Genomic DNA, 12,643 nt, shown 5'->3' on the forward strand with positions numbered 1-12,643 from the left:
ATAGACCTGCGCACTGTTGCTCGCGCGCAATAACAGAAGAAAACCGCGAAAGAACTGCAGGTGTCACACGTTGAGGGGTGGGGTGTGGGGTGTGGGGGATGGGGCACATTTATGGTCACTTTAAATGAAAAAACATCAAATTCAGTTCCAATAAAGAGCGATCTGAAGGAAAGCCGCTGTGAGAACTCTGACAGGTGGCCGCTCTTTTTCTTCTTCTTCTCCGGGTAAATATGTGCCGTGGTAAATCAGGTGATGATTTTGATGTTTGGAGGAATTTGGGCTTTGACTCTATCCAGCCTCGGAAACAGAATCCGCAGCAGCAGCAGGTCTGAACCATTTTCTCTGCTTACCTCTAATGTCAATTACCATTGTTGGCTGCTGTGTCCGCGTCGCTCCGCCCCTCCATGTGGGTCCAGCGGGATAAGGGCAACTGGTCTCCTCCTGCTGCCGATCAGCTGGACTTTTTCCCAGCGACACAGAAGAAGCAAGAAGCCGGTGGGAGGGAGGGGGACGCAGGCAGAGAGCCGCCAGAGAGAACCGAGCACATCCAGCCGCACACAGCAGGAGGGCACGGGGTGGCCGCACCATGTCCTTGAGCCCAAAGCACTCCACTCCCTTCTCAGTCACAGACATCTTGAGCCCGATGGAGGACAGCTACCGCAGGTTCGGAGTGATGGACCCCGCAGCGGGGAGCCTCGGATCCCCGCTGGGAGCCTACCGGCAGCCGCAGGTCTCGCAGCCCGGTATGCAGCATCAGCAGCAGGCGCACCATCAGCAGCAGCCGCCTCACCTCCACCACCATCACCATCATCACCACCACCACCACCTGTCCTCGTCCTCTTCTTCATCCTCCTCCTCCTCCTCTTCATCAGGCTCGGCCAGCGCAGCAGCAGCAGCCGCTCTGGCTCCCGGCGGGCCCTACCACGTGCCCCACGGGGTACCGCAGTTCTCCGGAGCCGTCGGAGGGTTCTGCAACGGCGGCATCGGGAACGTCGGAGACCTGCCGTCCTACCAGGAGACGGTGAGAGGCGGAGGGGCGGCAGCGGCGGCGTGGTACAGCAACCCGGAGCCCCGATACCCGACAAGTAAGAGCGTCCCCGGCCCGGAGAGACGAGCCTGAGTTAGACTGAAGCGATTGTTAGAGTTAAGTCACTTTATTATGATTATTAGACATGTTACAATAATCCGGCTTCCTCTTCCAAACGATATGAAGGATTTAAAAAGATTTATGTTTTATGAAACGTTTGTTTGTTGCTCCTAAACAAATTGAATCCGGATTAACTGCATTTTAATGTCTTTAAATTAACGTCAACATGTTTGATCTTTTAAAGTTAACTCACTGATTTATCCCATTAGACTCTCGCACCTGTCGGTCTGGTTTAAAAGATTAAAATCTTACAATATGATTCATTATTGAAGAAGAAAAACAACAACAAACTTTTCCTATTTTTACAGAAGACTTTGGGGTAATTTAACATTTTAAATTTTTTCTACCGTTTTCACTTTTCCTCTCTAAACTAGTTTAGTTAATTATTATTATTCTTTGTTTTTAAAGCCAAACTCTGATTGTGATTTCTCAAAGTTTCCAGATTCATGGGCCCCTCCGCGGGGATGAATATGCCCGGGATGGTGGGCAGTCTGGCCGGGATGGACTCCACCGCCAAGTCTATGGTGACGCTGCACGCGGCACCGCGCAGGAAGCGACGCGTGCTCTTCTCGCAGGCGCAGGTGTACGAGCTGGAGCGACGCTTTAAGCAGCAGAAGTACCTGTCTGCCCCGGAGAGAGAGCACCTGGCCGGACTCATCCACCTCACCCCGAACCAGGTGAAGATCTGGTTTCAGAACCACCGCTATAAGCTGAAGCGGCAGGCCAAGGACAAGGCCGCGCAACAGCTCCAGCAGGAAGGCGGTGGAGGAGGCGGTGGCGGCGGCTTGTGCGGAGCAACACGCAGGGCTTCGTCTGTGTCCCCGGTCCTCTCCAAGAACTCTAAGGGCTGCCGGACCGACTCGAGTGGGTCGAACCACAGCGGGAACAGGCAGAGCAGCGTGGGGGATGCCATGGCGGAGAGCGCGCAGCAGCCGCAGGTGAACCAGCTGTCCTCCACTGAGGAGCTGGAGGATTTGTCCCCCAGCCCGCCGCTGGGACTGCACGGGCAGATCAACATGACGCAGACGGACGCGGCGCTTATTGAGTACACCAACAGCATGATCGGCTCCAACTTACTGTACGGCAGAACTTGGTAGTGATGCCGAGAGGAGGGCATCATTCCGAGTGGAGTTTTCTGCAGGACACGCGCCAATCTTTTTGTTTTCCTTCCGTGCGTAAAGGTTCGGCTCCTTCTGCACACGCAGTGACTCAAAGGCGGCTTTGAGCAATAAAAAGTGCACAACTCAAACTGTAAATTCGAGCCTCGGGCTCGCGCTGACTCTTGATGATGGCGCGTTTTCTTTTCCCGTTTCTAAACGAAACATTTAAGTCTTTTCTCTCTCTTCTTTTTGTATTTGCCAGACGTGACTGAGACTGAACACAGAGAAACTTTAATTTAAGGAGCTTCAGGATGAGGCACAGCTTCCGGCGCCTCTCACGTTTTTTTTTTTTCATTTCCAGAACAAATTAAATTATTGCAGGTTCAACAAAGTGGAGCAATAGAAGCAGCTCATAAAGACAAAAACCGAACTGAGGCAAGTCATCAGAGATCCTTTGTTAAAGCTGATTTTCGTTTGTTTACAGTATTGAATAAATCATATTTTCATTTTGGACCTTTTTATTTTTCTAACGCATTTCCATCAATACAGCTCTAATTACCAACAGGACAGCATTTACTTGGACATGGAACGGATTTCTATCAAATGTCCACCTTTAAATATCCCAAAATATTCACCAAAAATCTACCATAGGTCAGTTATGTTTTTTTTTTTTTTTAAATAAGTGACTTCAATATTCAAACTAAATTTAAATGGGTTTATTTATTATTTTTAACTCGTGAAAAAAGGGATTTCTGCTCAGACAAATATACCAACATCACTGAGAAGAATTTATTTTCACTTTTGAAATACATGAGCCAAGTTGGAGAGGTTCCTCTCAAAAATAATCACAGCGGGACACTTTGTCCTTCACTCACTTGTATTTTACAAGTTTAAGAGGCTTCATCATAAAAATCAGAGATTACATAACACACTTTTTTCCCCCAAAGAATTACAATAAAGGAAAAAAAATCCTTGTACAAGACAATAATATGAAATGTGGACAAAAAAAAAAAAAAGCTAGATGTTGACATTGTTCCCCTAAAAACAGTTCCCCATTCCATAAAATCCCAACATCATTAAGAGTTTAGTTCCAGTTGTATCTTCTGGATGGAGGAGGGAGAGGGTAACCTCTGCCGGAGCTGTAGCCCTGAAATAGAGACAGAGGTTTAAAATAAGATTACAGCTTTACAACAATAAATATGCATCAAGTCAAAGGAATAACTTTAACAAGCACAACACTATTAAAACAGTATTAAAAGATTTAAGTAAGTAAAATGTATTCACAGAACACTTTTCACTGGTAAATATCCCAAAGTGCTTCACAATAAAAGTATAGCATATAATAGAACAACATAAAAACTGGTTAATACAAAGATTTTCTCTGTAAAAATTTAATTGTTTTTTGTTTGTATTAAAACAGTCTACATGGTGGATGGTCAGATTTTTTTTTAAGTTATATTGATATAAAGACAAGATGACACTGAGGGTTTTATTCTTAATTAGTCCACCCATTTAGCACGAGCAGTGCAAGTCTTGGCCACAAGCTTAAGAATTTAAACAATCTGTCACATTTTTTCTTGTTTTACTAAACGCTAAAATCAAATGAAATCTCACTGAAATAATTTTTAACTGAGGAAATAATTTAGATTAACACATAAATAAAGTAAATAAAATAAATAAAGTCTTCCTGTTTAAAAAAAATAACAAAAATAAATCCATAACTTTCAGTAAAACGAAGCACACTTGTTGGAATGTGTGTGATCTGATATTTTAACACATCAGACCCACAGATAAACTGAGCCAAAAAAATTCTGTTTACTTTTCCAAATTTTACACACTGAACTTTCTCTGGCTCTAGTTTTAAAAGAACACCAGAAAACTCTGCAGTCTCCATGCTTTCCTTTCAGAATAAAAGCGTGCTGACATGTATAAAACTATTATACTGTAAAAACAACTCTTTACTGAAACTATTTAAAGTTTCCGGTTAGAATTTCTATCAAACTCTGTTGGCCAATCAGAGAAGAGTTGCTTAAGTGTTCACTTAAAATGCTTCAGAAAGAAACTTTTATTGTCTGATAAGAATCAAAAGTTACCAAAACAGAAATTCTGAAATTTCTGATTTGGTTAAATTCTGATCAGTTAATCCGAATGATTAATATTTCTAGAAAAAAATAATTTCACTCGATAAAATTAAGCATTTTGATAATTTCTTAATTCTTTAAGTTTCAGCTTCTCATAAATTCGTATTGAGTTTTTATGTTTTGTCTGCTGATATTTGAGTGTTTCTGGGTTTTACAGTTCACACAGTACTTTCTTTCAAAACACTGAATCAGGCACAAAAACACCTCCAACAGTAATATGAAGTATTTCAAAATTCAAAAATATATAATTAAAATTAAAATACTTAAAAGTGTTATACAAATTATAATTAAATATTTTACAAAAAAACCCTTAAAAAATAAACAAAAACAAACAAAAAAAAAAAAAAAAAAAACAGACCCAAAGAGCAAAAAGATTCCTGATTTCAATCTGAAGCAACTGAGCAACAACCAATCAGACTCTTTCTTCTGCATCTGCTTCACAGATCTGCCCAGAAACAGTTTAAGCCTCACTTTAACATTACCAAATAAAAACAAGCCAAAATCAAGTGAAGATGGAAGTTTTAGCCCTGCCCTCCACTTGTCGTAAACAAATTGGTGTGCGTGGAAACGTCGCATTTACCTGATGGTGCTGCCCCCGGTTATCTCCGCGATCGTGCCAGTCGTCTCTACGGCGATCGTAGTGCTGCTGCTGCTGCTGCTGCTGCTGCTGCTGGTAGCTGCCCGGCCCCGAGCCTCCGCCACGGTTCCAGTTTTGCTGATACGCCGACTGCTGCGTCTGCATGGCCCGATCCCAGCCGTGACCCCCGCCCCTGTACTGCTGCTGCTGCTGCCTGGAGACACGTCAAATCTGCACGTCAAACTTTAAAAACTCCAACACAATGAGTAAGAGACACCTGAGGTTAGAAATGTAGAAATACTTTCCCACAGGTAACAATAAGGACTCCTTTAAAAACACAGATGCACCGATAAACCAAATATCTGCCTCTAGCCAGTGTTGGAAGGCAGAAATATTCACCTGACGGTTTAATTACATTCGGAATTTTAAAAGTTTAAAAAGTTTTGAAAATGACGTGAAAGAGATGGAAAACTTTCAATTGTTCAGTTTTTTGTTATAATGAAGAGTCAAACTAAAATAAACAGAATGTTTGGCATGAGAAGATGACATTTAATCACAATTTAAAAATCACCAATATCATGATCAGTGTATCCCTATTAACACATTTTATATCATTTTTGTTTAATAAGACAGTTTTTTTTCCCTAATTTGGACAAAAAGGAAAGAATATAATAATAACAACAATAATAATGACAATAATAATAATAATGAGTTTTTCTTAAAACTTTTTGAATACAGTGAACAAACACTCCACTTCCTTATTTGTAAGATCTTCATTAATCAAGTTTCATAGCAGAAATTGTTCTTTTTCGGCACCTTCAGCGGAACATTTGTAACATTTTCCTGTATATTAAATAGCCCAAACTTCAATATTATAGTAACGTCACACAAAAGAATTTGAACTCATTAACTAGACAAGAATAAGCAATCATAACGAATTAAACACTCATTTTCATTGTTTTCTTTCCTTTCTTGGGGCTTTTAAACACATTATGTTTTTTGTTTTTACATAACAAAAAAGCAGTAAACGTAATATTTAAATACCCTTTAATACCACATTAAATTAAATTTACGACCAAAGTTGTGTGATAGACATAAACGAAAATATACTATTTTATTATAGTATTTACACTCAAGATGTGCTGTGTTTAAAGTACTTTTAAGAATTTTTTATTTTTATTTTTTTACATGAGCTTCAACCACTGGGTTTTATATCATATTAACAAAACAGCCTAAAATCACGAGTTAAATTAAAAAAGAATCCACAGAATTATTACGACTTATTTTCAGTTGTTCGGCTGATAGCCGTCCACTTACGCTCACTAATTACAGCAGTCTAAAATCAGTCACCGCTGTATGTGCACTGGGTTAACACGGACTCTAATTTCCTGCTGGTTTGGCCTCCTGAATCAGAGCGCCGAGCCGTCCTGTTCCATAAATAGCTGAATGATGCAGTGGCTTTACAATTTACAAAAGTGTGGAGGGAGTAAAAGCAGCATCGCTGTGGGCTTCAAATTCTGACAAAACCTTCTGAACAGTTTAAAACCTTTTATTAGCAAACGTGTATTTGTGTGAACCTGCAGACAAAAAGACGAGAAGCAGGACATTTAAGTCCATTTTTCACTTACTGATCGAGAACCTGTTTTATCTGCACATTGTTTGATTAAAGCAATAAATGAAAACCACAAAAGGACAACCTGTTTATTCTTTGCAGCAGTCTGAATCTTTTATTCATTAAAATAAGGAGAAAAAAATAATTTGGCTTTGAACAACTTCATAAACTTAAGAAGTTAAGATTAATTCATGTTTGGAGAATTTCCACCCGACTGATCCAAAAAGTCAGTTTTCAATTCTGCTTTGAAGTGGCCTCCTTAAAATCCCCATCGACTCGAGTTTACCGAGGGATCGAGCTGTCAAAGAGTCAAAACGGCCTCTCCTCAGAGACGACTTAGCATCGATGCACATGAAATGAACCATATTCCCATATGGCCCGAGTCGCCCTCACTCCTGAATTGAGGCGGCCGCGCTGCGTCTGCGGGACCGAGTGCAGAGCCAGTACGCTGCGGCCCTCCAAATGACCACCGGACAATGTGCCGATCCAGCGGCGATATTAAAGTCTCTTCTGACGAACAATGAAGAGAGCAGAAACAGAGCGGCAGCCCCATCCCTCATTACTGAACCATGTCACACTCTGGCCAGCGGCGGACTTAACCGAGCGCTGGAATCCATAATCCCCTCTCTCCAAGTTCCTCCTGCATTTCATTTGGTCCTGTCCTGAGTAGTTAAAGAAACTGTTTTCAGTCGCCGCTAATAACTACTGACCTGAGGTGACACGGAGCCACAATAGGCCTGAAAAGTTGAACGAGAGAACCTGATTAGGACTTTGGAGAGGTCTGGAGCCAGAATCAATAGCCAGTCTGTGCGGGCCAGGCCGAGGCGCAGGGAAACGCCGCGGTCGCCAACAGCATTAGTGATGCCTCATTAAGTTGCACAAACCTCCTCGAGAGAAATTTGTTTTAGAGCGACAAGAAAAAATCTTAATTCGGACGGAGCCCCCCAACGGAGGGAAGGCAGAGCGGAAAGGCTGGAAATGTGGAGACCACACAGGCCTGGACATGTTTAATTCACACATGACTCACACCAATAAAACACACAAATCTGAGGAGCATTAGAGACGAGTGGAGGACAAAGTCCAGGACAAACCACCACAAAAAGCTGCTCGTATCCATCGACACAGGTAAAGTTAGCATGTTAAGTGTGAACTTTACTTCCCACGAAAACCAGTTAATGCAGGTTCACAAAGAGCACACTCACCTTGGAAACTGGGGCTGGTGGAAGGAGGGAGGCGCTCCCATCAGACTGTTCTGCCTGGAATCTGCAGGGAACAAAAGACGTGCTTGTGAGTGGTTCTGCTCAAATCTTTTTAAGAAGCACGGAGCTTCAGTGAGCTGCATCTGAAGGCCTTTAACTCAACGTACAACTAAGCAGCGAGGAGGTGGTGTTTGGTGTGCTTTTGTGATTCAGTTTAAATGATAAAATGTGTCAGATTCACATCAACGGGCGACTTTCACTGAGTTAAACTCTTATGAAACCTGAGAGAATCCTTCAGTTTGACTGTTTAAAAGCCAAACGCAGAAGGCTTTGACATTAAACGTGGATACTAATTAACCCGCCTGATGCCTGCTTAATCCCCAGAGATTAAAAAAACAAAATAAAGAAACAGAATTTAACCAAAAAAAGAAAAAAAAAAAAAACACCAACTCCTTCATTTCTGCCCTGCACACAGAACGAATCAGTTGCCATGATAAAATTAGGATTTTACAAACGTCGAATCACACTGGGCTCTGGAAGAGTGGAGCGGGGAGACGCATGCGAGGAGGGAGTGGGAGCACCACATTTGCATTTTTTGTTCAGAAAATGAAATAAGCATTCAGCCGGCAGCATTGTCGACGCCTCAAGTACCCTGGTTCCATCGCTGCAAGCCCTTCACAAAGACACACTTTAAAAAAAAATTTTAAAAAAAGGGAACGGCTTCTTCCAGATTCACTGTTGCCAAGGCGATGGCCAGCTGCGAGCCGTGGGGCTGTTTGTTTATAGGGGCAGGCCTGCTGAGTGGCTCAGCCCCGGGGTGGGTGAAGGGTGCTGTGAAAAAGGACCCAGAGGCTCACGTTTACAAACCTGGAAGCTTTAAAGTCGGAGTAAAGAAAAAAATTATGGACTGGGATGAGTTCGCAGGAGTGTCTGGGTGGAAGAGTGTGGGTATTAGATGAGAGTGGGGGCATTAATATTTGTTCATAAACAGGCTCAGTGATGAGACCGAACACCTGCATTAATAATTTGACATGCTCAGTCTCCATCGTAAAGACGGCGAACCTGTGTTAACCTTGTTTGAAAGAAGCCTTCCTGTTTTTCTGAGCATGCAATCAGCACAAAATACCTACTGCATTTGAATAAATGATGCTAAAACTTAAAATCGTATGGGTTTGATACAACGTTGTTGATATGAATTTGGCTAAAACCTCATTGGTGGGTGACAAAAACCTGAGCTACTGGTAATACTTCACACATCCCAGGAGCAAAGTGAGGATCTGTTGGAGGAGGATGTTGGTGGACCCTGACATTTTTGGTGCATGTTTTCTCTGTAGAACCCCTGAAACACTCCGAGCTATGAAAGTGATGCAGTTTATCCCCTAACAGCAGTACATTTCATTTTTGGGCTTTATTGAGGCTAATTTAAAAGGAAATAAAATGTGTGATGGCAACTATGTCTTAAACTGTTTTCCTTTAGTCCTCTTTACACTTCTTGGTACAAGTTACATATAACAAACTAGACAGTAATAGGTTTCTCTGGTTTACGACATAACAGTGATAACAATAGCAATAATAATATTCATAACAACAACAACAACTTGTAAACACATTTACAAAGGGCTTCACAGTTAGATTCAAACCACACATTAAGTAGACATGTTCCAGCATACAGACGCAGAGTCACACCATCCAACAAACACACTTTTATACACATATAAGATGTAAACAAAGACAACCGAAAAAGATGAAGGAAAAGTGAACCTATTAAAATTAGTTTTCAGCAATACAAACCACATGACAAGTCGACCTCAATTTTCAGATGACCTGAAAGACCAAGTCCAGTCATAAGGTCTCATAAGCAGAAGGCATTCTCTCCAATATCTTCTATAGGTTTAGTTTTAATGCTAATTAGCCAATGTCAGCATTCAATAGTGCCGTCACTGTGACCACACTAACATGCTGACATCAGCATGTAGTTTAAAACACCGCCGAGTCAATCACAGTGTGATGGAGAGATTAACTTAAAATCTTACGTGGACATTAGCATCAGTTTCTGTAGCTCTTTGGCTAAACAGAGTGAGGAATTATGGGAATAAGGCCAATGGAGAGGCTTCAAAAAGCCAAGAGAATGTAGCCTCAAAGTATTGACACGGTCATTGGTTCAAAGGTTGGCTTGAAAAATACAGGAGAAGTGAATCAGCGGAGATAAAGACAAAGAGGAAAACACTCAAAAATCAAACATTGCAAAAAAGATTATGACACTGCACTGGGGCAAAGCTACATGCGAGTAGCTGGCGTTACCATCTTCTGCACATATTTTTCCAACATATAGATGTGGGTCTGCAAAGCTCTGAGCAGCACCAAACCAGACTCTTTTTGCTAGTTTTAATTATTGTGTTTAAATTTTAACTTCAAAGCACCTCAAATGTTTAAAATGACACTAATTTGAACTCCAGACATGTTAGTACCCACTTTAGGATCACAACAGGACAATAATCGGCCACTGAAAACTTCCTGTTGGATTAGTAGAATAAATAAAACCTGCCTGACAATACTGGGGGACGTCTGGCAATCAGATAGAAATCCTGAGTTTGGGATGCTGATAAGATCTCCAGCCAACTGATGCAGATAAAAAACAAACAAATTAATCAGAATCACCTGATCAACTAAAGGCAAGTGGGAAATCCTGCAGCCGTTCTCTGCTGACCACAGCAAAAAGCAGTAAAACACACAATTAGCAGCAAGCAGGCAGACTGCTGCTGACACATTCTTATTTTGTTTTTGTCATTCAGTTTTCATGTTTGATTATCTCCTCCACCAACAAACTTTAAGTGGACCACCCAGTTGGGCTCCAATTATAACTCCACAACCCTCTGGCCTCCCCCCCCATCACCAGCGATGATTCAAAAGAGAGAATTACAAGTGGACACCTGTCAATCTCCTTAATTAACAATGATCTGAAAGTGTATAGACTTCCAGTCTGCGCCGGACAAAAGCCAACAAAGGATTACGCTTTAAATCCTTAAAACGCGCTGCGTCCACTGTATTAATGCAGGGATTACAAGCGCGCTAAACAACCAAACGTCTCTCTCCACACCGCTTCAATTAGTTCAGCGACTAGTTGACTCAGATCCCAGAAGGAGGACAGTAACTTTTCTATTAGTTGGACAAAACTTTAGCGACCTGCTCCTGCTGCTGCTCCACAAACCGAGAGGTAATTTCAGAAGAAAAAAAGACAAATGACTGCGACATGGCTGGAATCAGAATAAGAGCATTTTACTGGGACAGACATACATGCAGAATCACGAGGACCTGGTAATTTATACATTCACCAATACGTCAAGGAAAGATGCCACAAAATGTTATATTTAAATATGTAAATCATACATTATCCACCAAAATCTGCACTAATTTGTCAAGCCCAAAATAACTGGTAGAAAAATTTGAGTAAAACTTGTTACTGACAGTTTCAAGCAGATTTGTGACGCTCTGGTTAAAATCCAGCCAGAACTGCAATCATACCATTAGCTTACTACTACATGAGTAGATGAACTTCAAATGATCTGTTTTTTTATTTTGTCTGTTTAGGATATGTGATTTTCACTAGTTTGTTTTAAGTCCTTCTTTTTGTGTCACGATTGTACCACCGGTTGCTCTGGCTATGTCACACAGCCTCTGCAACCTCAGTGGGTTCTTTTTTATTATAGTTCGTGCTTACAAGGAATAGCTTACTCAATAAGGAGTAAATGTATTTTTGAGAAAAACAGCCGTTTCCATCACGGGGGGCAGGTTCTGACTCTGGACGGCTGAGCAGTCATTCTTGTTATATGTCTTTAAAGTCTGCTTGAAGTCAGAAGCCTGGGAGCTTCATGTGGTCACAAAAAACAGGCAAGAACATGAACGTCATGATGAACTCTCATGCTAACCACCAGATGGCAAATTACGTCACTGGGACCCAAGCAGACCATAGTGGATTTGCAGACATCGAAAGTGTAATGGTGATTTAAAAAAGCCTGGGGCTATTTTCCCAATAGACTACCTTGAGTCTTTTCCCAGCCACAGGAGTCGCCCCAGCTGGCCATTAGAAACAATGCAAGTTCAGAGAGTTCTTCATTACCATCAGGTCTCAAACCATCAGTGTGAAGTTGCCATCTATCACATGTACCACAGAATTCACCTGACAATAACCTTAATGACAATTTAGCATCTGGGCCATTTCTGAGGTTACAGAGTTTACTTTAAAGTGGACATAAAGCTAATCTTCATTAATAATAATAATAATAATAATAATAATAATAATAATAATAATAATTTTGTTTACATAAAAATGTTCTCCACCACAACTCGAAAACCTTTAGAGAAACATAAAGAACAAAAATACTCAAGGCCACATAAAATCCAATGACTTTATGTTATTGAAGTCGATCCACCAGCCTGTGTGAGCAGCCATTATGTGTAGCTGCTACTCTGAAGTGGACTTTGGGAGGCTTATCGGCCACTGTGGCTGCTGGATCAAACAGTTACTTTGCTGCTCTGGTTAAAATTTGGTGTCACTGCATGTCAAGACAATAATGGCCACCAGCAGAGACTCCCCTGGCTGGTTATTAAACACCAGCTGGTTTGGCTGTGGCACACAAAGCCCAGCAGCATGTTTCAGAGGCTGTGTGTTGACACATCACCACAGGAGGTAGCCACGTCGTCAAAGGGGCAAGTTAACTTTGGTTTCAACCCTCTTCAGAGCGCATCACACACCCAATGGCACTGGAGCCTCCCGGATGCTTTTATCAGAGGGGGCCAGTGTCCAGCGGAGCCACTCGACAGTCTCATTATCGGCCCCCGGTCTCCCACAACACTAATCAGCAACCAA

At 41.8% G+C, this 12,643-nt stretch overlaps 2 protein-coding genes across 3 annotated transcripts in view; one reads left to right on the top strand and one right to left on the bottom strand.

The window, feature by feature from the left end:
* The first annotated feature begins 314 nt into the window (after positions 1–314).
* nkx2.4b (NK2 homeobox 4b) lies at positions 315–2,721 on the top strand. 2 transcript variants are annotated; one of them, XM_076874173.1, is made up of 3 exons: positions 315–743; positions 873–1,085; positions 1,583–2,721. In XM_076874173.1, the coding sequence occupies exons 1-3, from the start codon at positions 587–589 to the stop codon at positions 2,242–2,244; spliced, it is 1,032 nt and encodes a 343-aa protein (XP_076730288.1). In that variant the 5' UTR covers positions 315–586; the 3' UTR covers positions 2,245–2,721. The 2 variants fall into 2 exon arrangements, with proteins under 2 accessions (XP_076730288.1, XP_023008477.3); XM_023152709.3 differs by having other exon boundaries at positions 315–1,085.
* A 293-nt stretch (positions 2,722–3,014) lies between these two features.
* The window catches only part of xrn2 (5'-3' exoribonuclease 2), a 48,229-nt gene continuing 38,600 nt past the window's right edge, over positions 3,015–12,643 (bottom strand). Inside the window, exons 30-32 of the mRNA XM_014408471.3 lie at positions 7,780–7,840; positions 4,969–5,179; positions 3,015–3,394 (exon numbers count right to left, since the gene is read on the bottom strand). Of these exons, the coding sequence (XP_014263957.3) occupies positions 3,332–3,394; positions 4,969–5,179; positions 7,780–7,840 (335 nt within the window). The 3' untranslated portion in view covers positions 3,015–3,331. The remainder of the gene's footprint in view (positions 3,395–4,968; positions 5,180–7,779; positions 7,841–12,643) is intronic.

The sequence above is a fragment of the Maylandia zebra genome, linkage group LG15, assembly GCF_041146795.1.
Source record: "Maylandia zebra isolate NMK-2024a linkage group LG15, Mzebra_GT3a, whole genome shotgun sequence".
In the NCBI taxonomy this organism is placed as follows: Eukaryota; Metazoa; Chordata; class Actinopteri; order Cichliformes; family Cichlidae; genus Maylandia; species Maylandia zebra.

Bases quoted from the DNA above. Each gene is read 5' to 3' on its own strand.
- nkx2.4b (XM_023152709.3), top strand. From the start codon at position 587: ATGTCCTTGAGCCCAAAGCACTCCACTCCCTTCTCAGTCACAGACATC. The intron at 1,086-1,582 runs GTAAGAGCGTCC...GATTTCTCAAAG, and splicing joins GGAGCCCCGATACCCGACAA to TTTCCAGATTCATGGGCCCC.